Here is a 21869-nt window from a genome sequence, read left to right as displayed (position 1 = left end):
AGAAATAGGAGAGAAGTCAGACGGAGCTGCTAGCTCAGGCAGCCATTTTGATCGCTGCTCGAGAGCGCCCCCTCCACATCATACTCTTAAATATTATCCAAAACTGGCAAGAATTCAAAATATTACAGGGACTGACTCTTCTTTCAAAGACATTTCTATCAGTAATATTTAAACAAACATATTTCTATTAAAAGATTTAATTTGTTTTCTTTTAAATATCATTATTTAATAGAAAAAAATGAATTTGTCAAACAGATTGGTATATTTAAGCACTATGGAGAAGAAATTACTAATATGCAGTCACATATTGAGCATACAGAAGGTTTAAACTAATTCTGAAATGCAATTGCAGAATTTTCAACAGTATGCTGTGCCAGCTTTGGTTTAATAGTATTTTGATTTTCTTGCTCTTGTTGCAAATGTTAAGGATACTTTAATTATAGTTTCTTGATCTCAAAGCTCATGATCTTTTGATTGTTGTTATATGATTAAGCTAAGGCATTGAATTAGAATATATAATCACATTTGAGTGAAGCTTAATCTGTGATAATGACCTCCTTTTAGTACTCCAGCTGAACAGTTTCTCCAGCTCCAAAGGAGGACATGCTTAGTCTTCTTTAATTGACCTTAACTTATATTGACTTCCTACCACTAGTAATAATCTTGACAATACCTCCTACTCAATGCAAAAGTTAAGTTTAATATGAGCAAGAAGCTAAGACATAGAGAAGAAAATAACCAATTTTCCCTGGACCATGTTTTGTAAGCTAACCATGTATTTTAAAAACAAATACATGCTAATGAATTTAACCACTTTCTGAGAATGTGCTTGGCAGTTGGCCATGGACACATCTGCTTACCTTCATCTACTCCTGATTGAGTTTTGAGATATTATAATTACCACATTGAACCCAGGTCCAAAAGTGAGTGTATTTAATGTCAACAATTTTGAGAATGATAGCCCTCTAATTATCAACCAGGGCCTTGCAGGCATTTAGTTAGTTTGACTGTTTCTTTGTCAGTCATAGGTAGCATCCCTTATGTACCACGGGATTGTTAATTTCCTTCATTTCACTCTTTCAGTCTATCTTTATTCTCTGCTAAAAATAACCACGTCCACTTCCTCTTCCTGGTGTGCCACCCATTTCTTTCCTTTCCACACTCTTATAAGTCTTGGGGTGTGTTTTGCAAGACGAGGATGTGAATGGAATTTGGTTCCTTCCTCTCCTGAATTTTCAACCAGAGCTCTCCTTTTTGCCTCCCTTTTTTCCTTCTGTCCATCTTTATTGACACTAGTTTGTTCATGCCCTGAGATTGTTTGGCTGTCCTTCTTTCTGCTTTATCTATAGACAACATCACAAACCATAGACTCCATCATAGTACTAAATGTGCATCAAAGGACATAGTAGTACTTCAAGAATTAGATTTATTCATATTAATATAAATATTAGGTTTATAATACTAAGGGGTAGATTTTCAAAAAACGCAAATAGGCGTACTTTTGCTGGCGCATCAGGCGCCAGCAAAAGTACGCTGGATTTTAGTAGATACGCGCGGAGCAAGGCTATGAATTCTGTATAGCCGGCGCGCGCCGAGCCGCGCAGCCTACCCCGTTCCCTCCAAGGCCGCTCCGAAATCAGAGCGGCCTTGGAGGGAATCCTCTAATGCCCTCCCCTCACCTTCCCCTCCCTTCCTCTACCTAACCCACCCGCCCGGCCCTGTCTACACCCCCCCCTTACCTTTCTCCGGGGATTTACGCCTCCTGGAGGGAGAAGTAAATCCCCGCGCGCCAGCGGGCCTGTTGCGCGCCGGGACGCGACCTGGGGGTGGGTACGGAGGGCGCGGCCACGCCTCTGGACCGCCCCGGGCCGTAGCCACGCCCCCGTACCCGCCCCCAAAACGCTGTCGACACGCCCCCTAAACGCCGCGACGACCGGACCCGCCCCCGACACACCCCCGACACGCCCCCCTCGGAGAACCCCGGGACTTACACGAGTCCCGGGGCTCTGCGCGCGCCGGTAAGCCTATGTAAAATAGGCTCACCGGCGCGCAGGGCCCTGCTCGCCTAAATCCGCCCGGTTTTGGGTGGATTTAGGCGAGCAGGGCTCTGAAAATCCGCCCCAAATAGTGTAACAGGTAAGATGCATATTTATTACCAATAAGAACTTTAAATTTTATATTTTAAAGCTTATGATTCCTTAAATAAGAATCACCATACAGAGACAGACCAAGAGTCCATAAAGTCCAGTGTCTTGCTTCCAATGGTAACCAATCCAAGTCACAAAAACTTGGCAGAATCCAAAATAGTAAAAACATAAGAACATACTATACTGGCCACTGTTGAAAACAGCATCCTGTTTCCAACAGTGGCCAATCCAGGCCATAAAAACCTGGCAAGTGCCCAAAAAACTAAGTCTATTCCATGTTTCTGTTCAGCAGTCCACAGATGTCATCACAAGCATTCTCATCACCAATGGCATGCAACCATGAAAGCATGGAAATCTGTGCAGTGGTGTTAGTAATGCAACTATATGCAAAGTATTTTGGACAGGAGTGCTCAGCCAATCGGAGCGGCCTCGGAGGGAACTTTCCTTCACCCTCCCCCCACCTTCCCCTCCCTTCCCCTACCTAACCCACCTCCCCAACCCTATCTAAACCCCCCCCTTAACTTTGCGCGTGTCGGCCGGCTGCCCTGCTCCGTGGTCTGGTCCCGGGGGCTGTTCCGGAGGCCGTGGCAACACCCCCGGAATGCCCCGGGCCGAAACCACGCTCACGTCGCCGCTCCCGAAATGCCGCACCCCGCCCCCTAAACGCTGCGTCATCCCGACATGCCCCCGAAGGAAGCCCCGGGACTTACGCGCGTCCCGGGGCTCTGCGCGTGCCGGCGGCCTATGCAAAATAGGTGCGCCGGCGCGCGCAGGGGTTTTAAAATCTGCCCCTAAATGAGTAGCCAATAAAGATGATAATGCATAAAATAAAATTAAATGAATAGTCAGAAGGCCACCCTTGTGTCAAGTAAGTTGTTTCCCCTTCTTTTAGCCACATAAATAAAACAGGAACATTGGGGTGCATTTTCAAAGGGGTACGCGCGTAAGATATGCACATACCCCCCGAAAACCTACCCCAAATCCCCCATGCGTGCGCCCGGGATGCGCGTAAGTCCCGGGGCTTTGCAAAGGGGGCGTGTCGGGGGCGTGTTGGGTAGGTGGCATGAATTTCGGGGCGGGGCGGGAGGCATCTTGGGGGCGTGACGCCGGCCAGGGGGCATGGTCGAGGCCTCCGGACCAGCCCCTGGGTCGGGTGATGGCGCGCCAGCAGCCCGCTGGCGCACGCAGATTTACACCTGCTTTCGGCAGGCGTAAATATGCCAACAAAGGTAGGGGGTGGGGGTTTAGATAGGGCCGGGGGGATGGGTTAGGTAGGGGAAGGGAGGGGAACGTGAGGGGAGGTGGAAGGAAAGTTCCCTCCGAGGCCGCTCCGATTTCAGAGCGGCCTCGGAGGGAACAGGCAGCGTGCGCCGGGCTCGGCACCCCTGTGTGCGCGCCGACCCCGGACTTTATAAGATACGCGCGTATCTTATAAAATCCAGCGACCTTTTTTTTCACTCCTGGTGCACGAACAAAAGCACGCGCGCGCGTAAATTTATAAAATCTACCCCAGCATGTTGAATAACAAGATTATATACACATAGTTTTAGAGTTTAACACTCACACATTCATTAGTCTTAATCTTAATAAGCCTATTACATCTGGACTTGATTTTAAACAAAAGTCGGATCAACTGATGCTCATACAAACATTCTTGCTGGGTCAGAAAGTTGGTACAAAGTCATGGTTATACAAATCAAACTAAATAAAAATTGAAAATTAGAACTGAAAAGCTTTCCTAACACAAATAACAAAGTACTAATTTTGTTTATTCAGAAGATTATTGAACCAGATCTTGTTAAAAACTATAAATATTCCCATCCAGCAAAACTCAGACAAACAGTACAGACCATTCAATATGAACTTCAGGGCAAATTGTCCACAAGAAACTTTCTCTGGTCATATGCAAAGGGGTGCTCAACACTAGAAGGAAAGCCCACATGGGGATTGGCCTTTAAATATGTTGACAAGGCTGGTAAAGTGAGGTCATCCACGAATGCCCCCAACACTTGGCAAGGGGGCACTCGTGGATGACAGCCACAAGTCAGGAAGCTCAGGAGCATGGCTAGAGCATACCAGCAGCATCAGGAAAGCAGTGAGGTATACTTCAAGTCAGGTAAAGTACACAATGCACATTACGTAGGGAGGGTAATTTTCAAAGGCATTTCCATGGGTATAACAGTACTTTAGTATAGGAATGGACTGTTGTAAAATTGCCTGCCTAATATGCACATTAACCTTTGCATGTATAGCCTGTAAGCACATACATTTTCCTAGACTGAGCAAAGGCATTCCTGTGGGCATGGGTGGAGAGAGGCTTGCGCTTACACACATGGGGCCAGATTTTAGTAGCTACGCGCGGGCATAGATTTGTGCGCTCAACCAGGTGCGCACAAATGTTTGCCCGATTTTATAACATGCGCAGGCAGCCACGTGCATGTTATAAAATCCACCGTCGGCACGCGCAAGGGGGTGCACACTTGTACACCTTGCGCGTGCCGAGCCCTAGAGGATCCCCGATGGTTTTCCTCATTCCCTCCGAGGCCGCTCTGAAATCAGAGCGGCCTCGGAGGGAACTTTCCTTCTACCCACCCCCCCCCACCTTCCCATCCATTTCCTACCTAATCTGCCCCCCACCTAAATCACCCTCCTACCTTTATTTTATAAGTTGCGCCTGCTTCCGGGCAGGCGTAGGTTGCAAGCACCGGCCAAGTGCCGGCACACGATCCCCCGGCACGGTCGCTGTGCGTAACCCTTTTAAAATCTGCCTCATTATTTTTTTCATTTCCAAAAAATTTCCCAAAATTCTCTGTGCATATCATAACAGGTATAAGGATGTGTGGTCAATATGTTGGGTTAATTTCCAAAGTGGACTTGTATGTATGAATATTGGTGTAATTTATATACATATAAGTTATAACTGTTACATAATTACCCGAGATGCGTGCATTTTGTCCCTGACAAGTGCTAGAGGTAAAAATTTGTTGTTGGAAATTTTGAATACTCCATGGAGTACACATTTTCAATCTTGTTTTAGCATGCAGCATTACTTCTATTTGCTGAAGTCAACAGAGAACATTCTGCTGGAAAATACTTAGACCCAAATTGAGTGAATCACCTACTTAGCAAATGATTATAATTATGATCCTCCAAAACATGACATGTTCTGAGATGACAGCCCCTTCCAGCCCACTTCTCTCGGTATTACTAGAGCGAAAGAGACTTCATAAAACCAGGAATAGTTCAAAGTCTTATTAATGTAACAAGTAAATGTCAATGTCAGCACAAAGATGGGATTATGAGTCACAATACTTGATAATCAAATGTTTTATCCCCAAGTTGAATTCAGTGAAAATTCAGTGACTACAATAGTTCCCCATAATCCTTAGCATAACAAAAATATATTTATCAAAGAATGTGCATAATTCTTGTCCATGCTATTTGAGTATCTTTTACAATGTTTGGATAAAGCAGTGCTTCTACAACCATTGAAATAGTTCTTAAAAAAATATATATTCCTAGACAAAATTCCACCTAGCACTAAAAGTATTAATAAATACTTTAATCAACCTATTTCATTTCACACAATATTGGGTGTATTTTCAAAAGTAGGCACTCGCCAATACCGAGAGATATGTGCCTGGCCGTGGGCCTTTGCAAATGCCCGTGGCGCGCTTATCTGCCAGTACGCGCGGAAGAGCTGGCAAAATAAAAAGGGGCGGGCCGGGTGAGGAAGGGGGCGGGGTCTAGGGGGGCCATGTCCTGCCAAAGTGTGCACTGGCAGCCAGCTGGCACGCGCAACTTACTACTGCTCGGGAGAGCAGGTAAGTTTAGTGACAAAAATATCAAAGTCACATAGAGGGGTTTTAGGGGTCAGGGTAGAGGGGAAAAGGGAGGCAGGGTAGGTAGGGTTTTTATTAAGTTCCCTCCCAGTCCTCTCCTTTATTGGAGCGGACTGGAAGAGAAATGGGAAAAGGCCCGATCGTGTCACCACTTATATGTTATAAAATTCCCCCCTTTATGCACGCAACTCACCACAAACATGCACATGATGTGCCAACATAAAGTCAGGTGCTCATGTGCATGTGGGTAGCATATTTTATAACATTTAATAAAATCAGCGTGTCCATGTCCGCACGTCAGGAATCGCACACACATGGATGCCCGTGCGCGAGTTTAAAAATTCACTTTCGTGTGTTTTACTATCAGCAGTATTTGTCCTGATAAATCTTTTGTCATAATACAACAGACATTCATTTGAATACATTTTTAGAAATCCACATAGTTAAGTTTATGATTGTTTTTTTAGTTTGAATAGATTTGACAGTGTTTCAAGAATTATATTTTTAATTAAAATAAAACGGAAAGCAAACATCATTAAAGTTTAACAGTGTTATTACAGTACCTTAGCTTTGTCCCTCATTGAACCTTTACCCAAGATAGACATTTTTGCACCAGTCTCTTCTTGCAATCTTTTCAAAGAATTCCCCCTGGGTCCAAGCAATTTCCCTACAAAATTGAACTGAGAAAAAAAAGAAAATGATGTTTTAGATAGGAATGAAACAAAAATCTCTCTTCATGTAACCTCAAAAAAACAAAAACAAAGTAGAGTGGAAAAAGGAATTACTGCACATTGTGCCTTAATGCATATTTCAAATAAAGAATTGTAAATTGAAATGCTATTCACATTAGCAGTGTCTTTTAAAACATTTATAACATGATATACTTTTAACACAGTATTCCCTATGTCTTAAGCTGCAAACTATATTGTCTCTTGAAAAACGCAATCATTTTTGGTGGTCAAAACCATGTGTCTAGGGGATAAATACACTTCATCTAAGCATAAAGTTGTCTCTAGACATTACTCATACATAAACAAACTGTCGCAAATCATTTCACTCCTACCCTTCAAGACAAGGTATAGAGTTCTACAAATTGTAGCTAATTCAGATAGACACAGGATCTGAGGGGACAAAATTATACCAGAGGCAGGAAAGTCAATGAGTAAAGTTTAAGCCAGATATTAAAAGTGATTATCAATTTCATGCCTATGCCTCAGCTGACAAGTTCTTAGATCCAATGATGTCTTTTTAAGGGCTTGTCTATGACTGAGGGCTGCCTCTGGGAGAGTCTACTATTGAATGTCTCTGTAATTAAAAAGACAGATATAAAAGTAATAATTACATAAGGTATTCATTGCCCAGGGCATATTATATATGTAGCTAAATATTTTACCATATTCAGTGTCATTAATAATATTATTATTATTATGATTATCATAATCAAAAGGTGGATGCAGATTTACCATGGTCTGAAAACAAATTTTAAACTGGGACCCACAAAGTTCCCAGTTCAATTCTTAACCTATATTCTCATAGATTCTTATTAATCTAGGTCCCAAAGGTACTAGTAAATAGTGGCCAATCTTTAGAAATTAACAAAATAAATTAAAATATTGTGAGGATAATTTTCAATCAACTCCAAAAGGCTGCATATAAATGTGTATATAGCCATGTGGAGATCTACAACAGTATTTTATAACTTATGTATATCAAGCATATTATAAAATACACAAATGTCTATCCCCCAGCATATGCTGTATGTGTGCTTAGGCATGAATATATGTAATGCATTGAAAGTGAGTATTTCAATGCATCTAAAGGTGAATTTTATAAGCCGGATGCGTGCATTGGTTAGAGGGTATGCGAATATGTTGGGCTCACGCGAGCAAAGCAGTTTTTAAAAGCACACACACATTGCCCGGAGGGCATACATCTCAGAACTTTTGAAAAAGGGGTGGGGTGTAAATGTTGTTGGGCAGGGCAACATCATTTTGGGATGTGAACCTGAGATGTGCATGTGAATCCTTATATAATCCGGCATGCGCCGACGCCCCCTGCTGCGTAACTTTATTTCTGCTATGGATGCCATGTAAGTTCTAAATTAAAGATAAATAGGCAGATATGCAGGATTTTAAGGGTTGGGGATAACGGTAGACATGGGATTTGATGCCCGTGCACACACCCACTTAAAATTTGGCACACATATGCATGCAATCAGGCTATTTAGTAAAATTTCATTTTCCCGCAATTTGGGCCAATTTTTTTCAGCTGCCCCCCCAAAAAACACAAACAAACCCACCCCAACCCTTCAAATTCAATTAACTACAACCCCCCCAAAAAACTTGCCGAAGGTCCCTGGTGGTCCAGTAGGGGTCCCAGAAGCAATCTCCCGCTCTCGGGCCATCGGCTGCCAGTAATCAAAATGGCGCCGGTGGCCCTTTGCCCTTACCGTGTGACAGGGGTTATCGGTGCCATTGGCCATCCTCTGTCACATGGTAGGAGCAATGGATGGCTGGTGCCATCTTAAAAAATGGTGCAGGCCATCCATTGCTCCTACCATGTGATAGGGGCCGACCAATGGCACCGGTAGCCCCTGTACACACCAAAAAGTGCAGAATAAACTTGTAAATCCAAAAGGTAGTCAATTTCAACAACAGAATTTATTAGAATTTCATATGGCGGCAACTCCACTGGGCTTATAATACAGTTCAGTAGGTCCCCTAACACGGACCCCGTGTTTCGCCGTCTGGCTGCTTTGGGAGGGACAAATATCTTTATAACAAGTAGCCCCTGTCACATGGTAAGGGCAAAGAGCCACCGGCGCCATTTTGATTACTGGCAGCTGACGGCCAGAGAGGGGGAGATCGCTCCCGGGACCCCGCTGAACCACCAGGGACTTTTTGCAAATCTTGGGTCTGGGCTCCAGTGGTGGTCTGTAGCCTCTTTTTCTTCCTTGGCCACCACTGGCCTGAGCTTTGTCAGTGGCCCACTGCCTCTTTTTCTACTGCCATCAGCCTGGCCTTCTGCAGCCATCTGCGGCCTCCTTTCCCTTTCTTTGGCCACCACAGACTCTTTTCCCTTTCTTCGGCTAACTCTGGTCTGAGCTCCAGAAGTGGCCTGCAGTCTCTCTTCTCTTTTGTTGGCACTGGCAGCCTGCAATCTCTCTACTTTCTTTGGCCGCCAATGGGATGAGCTCTGGTGGCAGCTCCTCTGGGCCCTTCCTTATATGCTAACTAGAGTGTAGGGGACAAAGCAAACAGAGGTCACGTGGCCAATTTGACTAGTCTACCGGGGCATGCTCAAAGCCCTGATAGGCCAATCTGCTCCTAGTGTGTTCTGGTGTGTATCCTTAGTTTGAGCTATTTGTTTGTTTACTTCTGTGAAACATAGCCAGAGTGCTGGCTAGAGCTTCCGTGGGCAGGCTAAAAAAAAATTATTTTTCTGTAAATTATTTGCTTTACCTCTACCAGACATTGCCAGAATTTGGTAGTTAACTTCAGGGGGGTGGTGAGGTCCAGAGGAAGGATTGTGCTTTCAAATTGTATATTGCTACCTTATTCAGAAAAGCCGAAGTGCTGGCAGAGAACTGCAGTGGATGGGGACTGGCAGAAAACTGTGAAATTGTTCAGAAGGCTTCTCTCTCTTTCCACTTCTTTGAGAAACTGAGCCAAGGGAACAGCAGGACAGCCAGAGTGGGCATGGCCTGAGGACAGCCCTAGCCTAGGGAAATATGTATGGATTCTATCCTTTTCTTTGGAGGTTTTCTTTTTATACCAGAAACAGAGTGGGGAGTCTGACTGGCAGATACCAGGACACCCCTAAAATTACTGATTTCTGCAGAGCAGAGATGAAGGAGTAAGCACAGACTGTAAAAGAAAAGGGACCAACCAAGACAGATAAATGTCCCAAGGGAAAGCATAAGCATGCTTTCCAGCTGGAAAATATTGAGAACAAACATAGCTTGTTCTAGCTAACCACAGAAACACTGGGGCAACATTTCCCCTATATTATGCTTTAATAAAATAGTTTCCTTTTTTTATTGGAGTATTGAGTGATACTTTCTTTTTGCATTGGTTTGAGATTTCCAGTGAGACTAGCCCTGATAAGTCCTCTACCATTTTTGGTCTTTAATATTTTCATACTAGGACAATAGTAGTTGTTGACCCTTGAATTTTCTCTAACATTGAAATCTCTGCCTGCAGCATCAAAATGAAGACAGAAAAAAGCAATTAATTGCTGCAATACTGGAAGTATTCTGTCTATTCCCTCAGGCCAGGAAGAAGAATGGAGGATATGTTGACTCAATAAAAGTATGTTATTTTACCCTGGGCAGTGGTGGGAAGTGGTATCCAGCTACAGGTCAAGCACTACATTCTTTGGAATCAGCTGACTCAATCTGAGGTTGCAAAGGAGTCTATGATGAAATCAAATAAAAATGAATTCAAACGAGGAACAGAATCTGTGGGAGACTGAATAACTGATATGGGTGATGAGACACTGGATGCTAGATTGGCTTTGAGCTGCAGGTTGTCTAAGCAGGCTAATTCTAATATGCATAATCAACATCATTCTATTTCTGGACAAGCAAGGTTTCTCTATTGGGAAATTATACCAAACACGTATGAGCAAACTAAGGGCAAGCAGAAAACATTTTTTATGTCTCATTTGCATACCTCTGCAACACTAACTCATTCTTGATCCTTAGGATTTAGTGCAAAAAATCTACTCACACACACAAACCCAAAAAACATGCATAAAGACCCACTAGATCCTTTAAAAAGCAGATCCTTTTACAAAGAATAAAGAGAATGTATAATCAGAGAGGTTTTACATGTTATGGTTCAAATACAAATCTTGCTTCAATTTATAATATCACTGTTTACTCCAATGCTTGTCACAAATCTTACAAATAAAGATTCTCAGTCCCTCGACACTGTCAAAGATATGTGAAGTGTTACTGCCGGACAATCTGTCACTTTGTTCCTTGAAAATTTGCCGCTGATTTAAAATTGAGTCCTAGATTAGCCAACTACTTCAAAAAATTGATATAATTTTGAAATCTTGTCAATTTACAGAACTGATGTGAAATTTGATTGTTGGTTCCTCCTGACACAGCCCCTTGGCGAAACACAATCATGTCGAGGGACTGAGAATCTCTATTTGTAATCTTTGTGACAAGCATTGGAGTAAACAATGATATTATAAATTGAAGCAAGATTTGTATTTGAAACAGAACATGTAACACCTCTCTGATTACACATTCTCCTTATTCTTGCTCATTTCCTTGTGTAATCTTTTGCCTATTCCACCTCTTGACTGTGCATATCCTTTTACAATGGAAATGTTTCACAGTACACAATAGGTAGGTGGCATGACACATTTGCTGAAGCAACCCATAGGAGGTATCTATAATGGATCTTTCCTTCAGCAATTATAGAGTGTTCTTGAAGAGGAGTAATGGGCAGGCAGAAGGAAAGGGAACAGTTTATTTTCTCCCCTGCAGAAGAGCTGCAAGAAGTACACAGACAGTATTGGATCTATGGTGTGTACTGAGAGTAGCCTCTTAGACTTGCCCCAAGGATAAGACTTGTGAAATGCTTCTTCTTGTTTGGAGACAACAGCTAGAGGAAAGAAATGACTGAAATTATCCCTGAATGTGTGTCTAAGTCCTAAAATCTGGGATTAGCGAAGATGTAAATATTTCCTTCTTTTGGTATGTCCAGATAGTAGAGAAACCTTTAAAGTCATTCACTAGGAGAATCTGAGGCAGAAAAAACTAAAGAGGATCCTGAGAGGTGTGATTGTGAATGTAGAACAAAGAAGAGAGAGATTCATCTCCCAAGCAATATACTTCATATGGCATTGTCACATCTGAAGAAGTTGCTTTTTAAGTCAAGTTAATATTATTGGAATACCATTTCCAGTTTAAGGAGTGATTCATTGGAATGAGTAATAAGCTTATCCCTAATAGCCCTGAAGTAAAACTTCCCTTCCTGTGCAGAACAGAACTGTGATTGAGACAACTTGTGTCATAACAGAGATTACTCAACTTTATACATTCTATACTAGGCAGCACTTACCATCTTCAACACCACATCCTTCACACATAATAGGATGGTACCTCTATGGTAGGATGTCTTGTAAATCTCCTGCTATGACTACTCTAAGCTACGTCATGGAAACAAATGGACTCATCTGAAGGCTGAAGAGTGTCTGCTGGCCCTAATTCTTCTTACCCCATTCCTGAAGACTGGTGCTTTTGATCACAAACAGATGGCTTTCTGGTTTATCAAAACAACACAGGTGTACTCTTTTTAATGCTGGTAATGAACTGCTATAGTGCCAGAGGGCCCAGGATAAACATGAAAGCATTACATGTTCATTCTTATCTCCTTATTGAAATCAAAACAAATCAGGTTTCATTTATCAACTTTCTTCCTGTAGACCTCCAAAGCAGTGAACAATCAATGTTTAATACAATAAAATCAGAGAAAGTATGTGGTAAAGAAACACATAAGATAAAAATACATACACAAGTCAAATAAAGCATCATACATACATAAGAGAAGGGTAACAAAAATAAATCCAAATAGAATGCAAAGGACTATAAATCAAACATGGTATAAAATCACATAATCAAAAAACTAACCGAAACATAAAACATACTATCAATATTAAATTGCTATTAAAATGAAAACTCATAGATCATAAATAGGTCACATCACCTAATTATATAAAGCCATAAATTAGACATGTCCACTAACGACATAAAAATAGCTATGAACAAGAGCAATCTAACAGAATAATCTTTAACAATAGACATCAATCTGTAATAAATATAAACAAAGAATCATAAAAATGGTCTTGAATACTGAAAATTTAAAAATATCTAAAGCATTTACAGTAATAAATAAGGTCCAATCTAATGCTAAAAATCTTCAGTTTAAGATTTGCTTCAAGAGCCACTCATAGGGCCGGTAACTTTAAAATGGGAGCATGGCCAGATGCGGTGCAATTTTATTATTATTATTATTATTATTATTATTTATTTAAATTTCTATACCGATATTAGTGGGGACATCATATCGGTTTACATCAAAAACAAAAAGGTTGGAAATTACATAAAACAGGTAGGTGGGGGGGGGGGAATAGGAACAAAAGAACGCAGAGTAGGAAGTACATAGGAACAGGCTACTCAGAGAGTGGCACAACAGTTCAAACTAAGCAAAACATTTTATATCCTGCATGCGCATATATGTACATGTTATAAAATAGGCCAAGCGTGTGTATGTATGCCCCTAACTTTAAGAGTATATGCACACAGAAAGGACATGTCAGCTTTGAGGTGCACAAGTGAGGACATTTTATAACAGGTGGCGTGTACAGGTCATAACCAGTTTCACTAGTTCATCCACCAGTTTTTCCAGTTTCGAGTTAGGTCCTCAAGATCCCCTTGGATCTTTAGCCTGCACTCTCCCCAGTAAGTATAGACCCCCTCAAGCACTTTAGATGCAACATCCCAATCCTTAGTAGAAGTAAATTTATGGTTTAATATACTGTACCTGGATGCGTGCCCAGGCGTGTAGCTATATGCGCACATTTCTCTTGTCCACACCCTGGAATACCTATGTCCTGCCCACTTTCCATCCCCTTTTTTTCCAATGTGAGATATTTTAAAATTTACCTTTAAGTCACTTCATAAAACATAAGTAATCATTTAATAAGTGGATCTCTTTGGACATAGAGTTCCAGATTGTCAGTGATCACAAAAGAAAGCTCTAAATTGAATAGAAGACAATTTAACCTAAGATACGGAGGCAACTTATGTAATGCCTCATTTGAAAAGTGTTAATTGTCATTTAGGACATAAGGAATAAAATGTTCGGTTGCAAGGACATATATTGCCTTATACACTTGTTGTGAGTACCTTAATTTTTTTCTGGCAATTTCTGATAATCAGTGAAATTTGTTTACCACTGACGTAATATAGAAACATAGCTTCATAGCTGTTAATAACCTAGTTGTGTCATCCCGAATGAGTTGAAACTTATAGCTACTCCACTCATGTAAGCCACAATGATCAGGTTCCTGGCCTGCAGCTCTTCCAGTCCCAGCTGGCCTTCATACTTCTGGACATCCATGGCCAATGATGGGATAAGAATGATTATTTATGATGAGTCATTCTCCTAATTCCATTAGGTCTGGCATGTCTTGTTTCCTATCTTTTGTTATGAGAAGAGTAGGGATTGGAACACAATATTGATTGATTCAAAGTTTCCTGCTAGAATGAAAGTGAGTCTATTCTCTAGACTACTGTTTTGCATTTGCTGGACTCAGTTCACTAATGACTGCTTCTTTTTGTTTTCAGATTGGCCCAGGTCTTTCTATGTTGCTGCTTCTGTTCAGAGGGTAGAGTGGGACACTATGATTTTTTTATATTAGGGGCAGAAGTGAAAGGCCAATGGTGTCCTGCTGGTTGATTTTGGAGCCATAGGGGAACAGAACCCCAGGGAACTGACTGTGGTTAGTCATGATTATCTCCCTCATAAGTATTTCCCTTTATATCACTATGTCTGTCAACGTATAGAATGGTTCTGCATCTGTGTATCTGCAAATGTCTTTTTATATGGTATCAGTCTGTCTCTGGCATGCTGATGGCGTAATTATTCAACATTGCATGCACCACCCTTCTTTCCCTCTCTGTTGTGCTTGTCTTTGAAAGCTGTAGTTATTTTCATTCTGTGCTTGGGGTACAATTCTCTGCTGGGGCAATGGAATAGCATTTTTTGTGTTCTTGAAAAGGTGAATTTTAAAAACCCAGCTGTTAGGATTTGTAGGTATGTGGGCCTCTGGGACAAGGTGAGAGGTGGAGCCGCCCACAGGGAGGAGCCCTGTGAGCCTCACTGTTGGAGAGGCGAGGTCTTAGTGACATCAGACACAGCTATAATTAGAGTCTTTATTAATAGATAGAGAGACACTGCCCATGGAGTAGGGAGTGCAGTGTCAGAGTATGTGTGATGGGGTATAACCAAGGGAATACCTCTGTAGTGAAGATACGGCAATGGTCTGCAGAGCGGGATACACAGATGAGTTTCCTCAGTAGAGATGATAAAGTAGCGGTCCATGGAGCAGGGTAAGCCGGAGAGGGATCCTCAGTAGAGGTGATACAGTAGTGGCCCACAGCGCAGGGTACACCAATGAAGGTTCCTCACTTAGCAATGACACGGTAGTGGTCCGCAGCATGGGGTGTGCTGATGAGGGTTTCACACTAGAGATGGTACGGTGGTGGTCCGCAGTGTGGGGTACATTGATGAGGGTTCCTCACTAGAGATGGTATGGTAATGGTTCGCAGACGGAGGTACTCACAGTAGCGAAGGTTCCAAGAGAAACCCCGGGGAACGGAGTAGAAAGCAATCCAAGGTGTCAGGCCCTCCGAGGAGCAGATAGCCAGAGACGAGGAAAGGGCCCCCGAGGAGCGGGTACCCAGAGAGTCTCACAGAGAAGAGTGAGCCACAGGAATGGAAAGTCCGTAGTGAGCGAAGCAGATTCAGAAATGAGGGAACTCGTTGCCAAGTCGTCGGTAGGCAGGGCCAGCCGGCTTAAGTATCCTGGTGGTAGGACATCATCCGGAGGGGATGCCCCCGAGGTTCCCGCCATGACATGCTTAAGACTGGCCTGTGCGCACGCACGCGTGCCTAAGGGATTCCAAGGGCAAGATGGTGGTTGTCAGCATCCGTGCCATCCGGAGAGGCCTGGGAGCGGTAGGCAGGCTGGCAATAGCTGGCGGCGTCCGCAAGTCTACCCAACGGATTCAATGCTGTAAAGAAAGAGGTGAGCAAGAGCAGTCACAGCTGTCTGCGACCGACAGGTATAACAGTACCCCATTTCTTAGGGTACCCCCCCCGGGGGTTTTGGCTTTCTTGGGTGAGAAGCATGGAACTGTTTGATCAGCTCTTTGTCAATGATGTTGACTGTAGGCTCCCAGCTGTTCTCTTCGGGGCCAAATCTATGCTGTCACCTAGCTGGACTAAGCTTAAACTTTAAAATCTTCGCAGATGACATACAGTTTACCGTTCCATTCGCTGAATCCTGGTCCAAAAGCTTTTCACTATTACAACTCTAACTAACGACAATAAAAATATGGTTATCTCATAACAGATTAAAATTAAATACCACCAAAACAGAGCTAATCTATCTATCAATGGTACCGGATTTAAATCATCAGCCACCTCAAACCTTCACATTTTAGAACCAACACATACCCATAAAATCCCATGCAAAGAATCCCATGCAAAGAATCTAGGAATGATCATTGACTCTAGACTATCAATGACTAACAACATATCAGAAATAGTAAAAAAAAATCCTTTTTCAAAATACATAAGCTAAAAAAAACTTAAACCTTTACTACTATCATCTGACTTTTGCTTAGTTACACAAACTTTGATCCTCACAACCCTAGGTTACTGCAATTCCTTATATCTCGGACTACCTCTAATCACAATACAACCATTGCAACTCATTCAAAACGCCACAGCAAGAATGTTATTTAATTTGCCATGCAAAGAACACATTACACCTACACTACAGAAGTTAAACTGGCTTCCAATACCATACCATACTTCTGTGCAATAATCCCCCACGTTCATTATAACCACCGCCTCGCCCTTGTCCGCTGATTTTACAATAATCAAAGGATTGTTGGCTAATTCCTTCAATGATGCCATTTCTGCGGGTGAACAATTCCAATCTTTATCACAAAAAAAATTTTTTTTATTCCTTAATTCACTCAAAACCAAATCACGAAAAGTGCCAATCAATGGATCTACCGGTCCAGGGGGGACACCATTTAGACTTTGGAACTACTATTGATGTGTCCAATGTGGTATCAGAATATCTAGAAAAAAAGACCTTTAGCGAAAGACTCCTAATAAATTTATGAAAAAACTTCTCTATCTCAAACATATCAAATCTGATAGTGGGCACATACGATAATCCCCTCTCCAACATGGAGATTTGTACTGCTGACAATTGTAAAATGGACAGATTAATTACCGTGGGTTCAGCTCCTGTTGTGACCGGCTTAAAGGACGTGTCCGAGCTGTCCGAGTTTTAAGACACCAATTTTGTGAAAAAACAGTTGAAGATGTCCCCATTGCTTGTTGGGATAAGTAGTTTTCAGCCGATTGTCGGGGGATTTGAACTACTTAACTTCCGGTGACGTGGTTATTCTCAGGCCATTTAAATTTGACAAGGAACCCTTGGTTAAATGGCAAAGGCTTTAGACACCATGTTGAGAACTGGAGAGATGTGAGTTTGACGTCCCGATGAGTTTTTATGATATTTAACATTCTGGGTTTAGTGTGTGTTTAAAATTTTTTTAATTCAGAGTATTGGTTTAAGTTAAACCTGGAGCCTTTGTGGGTTGTTTGAGACTTTTCTCACATATCAATACTTGGAGTTAATATGTTTTTTGAGTGTGTGTTCTAATGTTTTTCAGGAGTTCTGAATATTTTACCGGTAGTAAAGAGAGTTGATACATCCATTCCCCTTGAAAAAGACTCTTTTGAGTCGAAACATGGCCCATGTCGGGTTGGATATCGAATGACCTTCTATTGGCTAAGTATTCTCTGTTACTAAAATTTGGGTAATAAGCCGGTTTAGAGATTTTTTCAATAGATGCTTTATATTTGAATTGGTTTGAATTTGAGAAATCCATAATTTAAAAAAAATTTGAAAAATTATACAAAATATATTTTTTGGAAGACGTGAGACAATAAATGATTAAATAATTTTTGCTCATAGGCTGACTACTGCCTGCGGCCCATTGAGGGCGAGAGACAGCAGATTAAACCTTGTCTTGAGCATATGCCAATGATATTGTCTCTAGTCCTAGATATTGATCCTAGTCTAGTCTAGATATTGATCCTAGTTCTGTATTCCTCTGTTTTATGTAATTGCACTATTTGAAGCACTGTTATTGTTATTATGTAAACCGTTTTGATTTGTAATCCTGTTACAAGAAATTCGGTATATAAAACTGTTAAATAAAATAAATAAATAAATACCACATTACATACAAAATTCTGTCTATCATTCACAATTTACTATATAACTCCAACTCAATCTGACTTTGCTTATTATTGAGAATATACAGACCCACCAGACAACTCCGTTCTTTGGACAAATGCACACTGGAAATTCCCTCAGTAAGAGCTGTCAGCCTAGCATTAACCCGAAAATGAGCTTTTTCAGTTGCAGGTCCGACTTTATGGAAGTCTCTTCCAGAATATATCCATTTAACGGCAAATCCCAAAGAATTTTAAAAAATGCTGAAAACTTACCATTTCACACGTGCTTATAATATACAATAACGAACATTTCCTCTCCGAACTTTACACTGTTTGCAAGATTAATAACTTTATGTAAATGTGATGGATTTTAATGATGTATGTTATGATACTATGTATGTTTTATTGTAAACTGCCTAGATAGATAGATCTCTAACCCACCGTGCGGTATATAAAAACTTTTAATTAAATAAATAAATAAATAAATAAATAAATAAATACATAAATAAACAAATCCTTCTCTTGAGATCAGATATTCCCAACGCTTTGGGCGCTTCCTCACATCCAAGATGTCCTCAACCTGATATGTTATATCCTCTTCAGCCACCAGAGGTTGGGGCTCAGGTGGTTTCTTAGAGAATTCCAACAGGATGAGCGGCTTTAATATTGAAATGTGGAATGCGTTATGAATCTTGAGCGATGTGGGTAGATGAAGGCTGTAAGTTACCGGGCCCAATCGGCAAAGTATGGGAAAAGGCCTGATGTATCTGGGAGCAAAATGAGCTGAAGGCAGTTTTAAGCAAATAAAGCGGGTGCTGAGGCACACTTTGTCTCCGGGGTTCAACTGAGGAGCTGCCCAATGATGGGCATCATAGAATCTTTTTGCTTTCTGAGTGACTTGCTGGAGAAGGAGTTTGGTGTGTTCCCATAGTTGGTGTAACTCTTGCGCAGAAGCCTGTGCCACCAGAGAAGACACCAACATGAGTACAGAAAAAGGAGGTAGAGGTTGGCGTCCATATACTATTTGGAAGGGTGATGATCCAGTAGATGCAGACTGGTGGGAGTTTAAGCAAACTCAGCCCAGGGTAATAAGTTGGACCAGTCACTCTGCCGAGAGTTTACAAAAGCCCGAAGAAACTGCTTTAGAGTGCTGTTTATCCTCTCTGTCTGTCCATTGGCCTGTGGGTGGTAGGTTGATGTGAGGTCCAAGGCTATGTCAAATTTCTTGCATAATGACCTCCAGATTTTTGCCATAAATTGTACCCCTCGATCAGAGAGTATATGTCTCGGGAGTCCGTGGAGGTGAAAGATGTGGCAAATGAACAATTTCTCTTTCCGGAGCCGAAGGTAGACCAGATAATACCATGAAGTGAGCCATCTTCAAAAAACAGTTCACGGTGACCCAAATGGTGTTGTTGTCACTGGATGGGGTAAATCCACAATGAAATCCATGGCTATATGTGTCCACGGCTCACTAGGTGCAGAAAGAGGCTGAAGGAGCCCCCAGGGGTGACCTCCTGGCGGCTTCTTACGGGCGCAAGTGGGGCATGAGTCTACATACGCTTGGGCATCCTTTTTCATAGTTGGCCACCAGTAGAATCTCTGAAGAGTGGCAAGAGTTCTAGCTTGTCCAGGGTGGCCTGCGAGCAAGGAATCATGCGCCCAGTGGAGAATCTTCCTTTGAAGTGGTCGGGGAACCACCGTCTTCCCAGATGGCACTGTGAGTGTGGTGGAGAGAAGAAGAACTTTCATTGGATCGATGATGTGCCGTGGAACGTCTAGAACATCTTCAGGGGTGAACAAGCAGGAGAGTGCATCGGCTTGGGTGTTCTTATCGGCTGGCCGGTATCGTAGGAGGAAATTGAACCAGATAAAATAAAAGAGACCAGCGGGCCTGCCTGTGATTAAGGCGTTGAGCATAGTTTAAGTACTCGAGGTTTTGTGGTCTATGTATACCATAATTTGGTATTGTGCTCCCTTGAGCCAGGTGTGCTACTCCTCGAAGGCCAGTTTAATCGCCAGTAATTCCTTGTCCCCAATTCCATAATTACGCTCCGCTGGAGAGAAGCGTCGAGAGAAGAATGAGCATGGGTGCAAGGTGTGATTGGCTGAGTGCTGGCTGAGGACTGCCCCAACGCTGACGTCTGAAGCGTCCACTTCAACGTTGAAGGGTCAACGGGATCGCGGTGACACAAGCATGGTTCCCGTAGGAACGCCTCTTTAAGCTCTTAAAAGGCGGTTATGGCTTCAAGTGACCACTGGGAGGGATTGGCTCCCTTTTGAGTCATAGCTGTGAGTGGGGCAGTCAGTGTTGAATAATATGAAGATAAATGACCTATAGTAGTTAGTAAAGCCAAGGAATCTTCAAAGTGCCTTAAGACCCGTTGGCTGAGGCCAATCCCAAATATCTTAGTCTTTTGTGGATCCATCTGGAACCCGTGGCTTGAGACCACATAGCCCAGAAAAGGGACATATTCATGGTGAAAGGAACATTTCTCCAGTTTGGCATATAACTGGTTGTCCCTTAAGCATTGTAGAACGTTGGTGACATCCAAGTGATGGCTCTGAAGGTCTTGTGAAAATACCAGGATGCCATCCAGATAAACCACGACACAACTGTAGAGCATTTCTCTGAAGATTTTGTTCATCATATTCTTAAATACCACTGGGGCGTTGCAGAGGCCAAACCGCATTACAAATATTCAAAATGGCCATCGCGGGTGTTAAATGCAGTTTTCCATTCGTCGCCCCAGAGTATACTGACCAAGTTATACGCTCCTCTGAGGTCCAATTTGGTAAATATCTTGGCTCCTTGGAGCCTGTCATAAAGTTCAGAGATTAATGGCAAAGGGTAGCGATCCTTCTGGGTAATCTCATTTAAGCCGCAGTAATCTATGAACGGCCAGAGGGAGCCGTCCTTTTTTCTCACAAAAAAGAACCCGGCTCCAGCGGGAGACTTTGAAGGCCGAATGAAGCCTTTCGCCAAATTATCTTGAATATATTCAGACACGGCCTTTGTCTCAGTCAGAGAAAGTGTGTAGACCCTTCCTCGGGGAGGCTCGGTGTTAGGCAACAAGTTAATAGCACAATCAAATGAGCGGTGAGGCGGCAAAGTGTCCGCTGCTTTCATGGAGAACATGTCTTTGAAGGAGGAGTACTGCAGCGGAAGACCTGGAATAGATATAGTAGTGGCTAGGCAAGGCATTGGGGACTAGGGATGTGAATCATTTTTATAACGAATTGAAATATCGTACGACATTTCTTAATTTGTTATATATCAGCTAAAACGTGAAACAAACACTTTTTCCCTTGAATTTTCATGAAAATCATTTTACGGGTTAGTGCACGCTAAAGGGAGTTAACATGTATTAACTCCCATTAGTGCGCACTAACAAAAAAACATTTATTTTTGTTATTTTTTGTTACTTTTTGTTATTTTTTGTTAGTGCTAACTTCCATTAGTGCGCACTAAGCTGAAAAATGATTTTTTACTAAAAAAAAAAAATGCCAATCCGCGGGAAAACAAGATTTTCCCACGGCCACATAAACCTGAAAGCAGAAACAATCGGGCACCCAATGCACATCCCTATTGGGGACACAACCTCCAAGCACCTTCCATGGCAGGAGTTGCCCCAGTGGTGCTCCAATCAAATTGAGGTGTGTATAGTTGTAACCATGGCAGTCCAAGGACCACAGGGTAGATAGCCTTATCCAGAATCAAAAAAGAAATGTACTCCGTGTGCAGTGACCTGGTGCGTAGTTGAATGGGGACCGTGGAGAAGGTAACTTTTCCTGGTAACGGTTTGCCA

At 42.3% G+C, this 21869-nt stretch overlaps 1 protein-coding gene across 2 annotated transcripts in view; it reads right to left on the bottom strand.

The window, feature by feature from the left end:
• Positions 1–21869, bottom strand: part of KHDRBS2 (KH RNA binding domain containing, signal transduction associated 2) — a 1412749-nt gene that overhangs the window by 936051 nt on the left and 454829 nt on the right. For both annotated transcript variants that reach the window (XM_029595673.1, XM_029595674.1), the window contains exon 3: positions 6553–6669. In XM_029595673.1, coding sequence (XP_029451533.1) covers positions 6553–6669 — 117 coding nt within the window. The remainder of the gene's footprint in view (positions 1–6552; positions 6670–21869) is intronic.

Source organism: Rhinatrema bivittatum, chromosome 3, assembly GCF_901001135.1.
Source record: "Rhinatrema bivittatum chromosome 3, aRhiBiv1.1, whole genome shotgun sequence".
In the NCBI taxonomy this organism is placed as follows: domain Eukaryota; kingdom Metazoa; phylum Chordata; class Amphibia; order Gymnophiona; family Rhinatrematidae; genus Rhinatrema; species Rhinatrema bivittatum.
The sequence above is the reverse complement of the archived record's forward strand: the minus strand, read 5'-3'. Positions and strand labels throughout refer to the sequence as shown.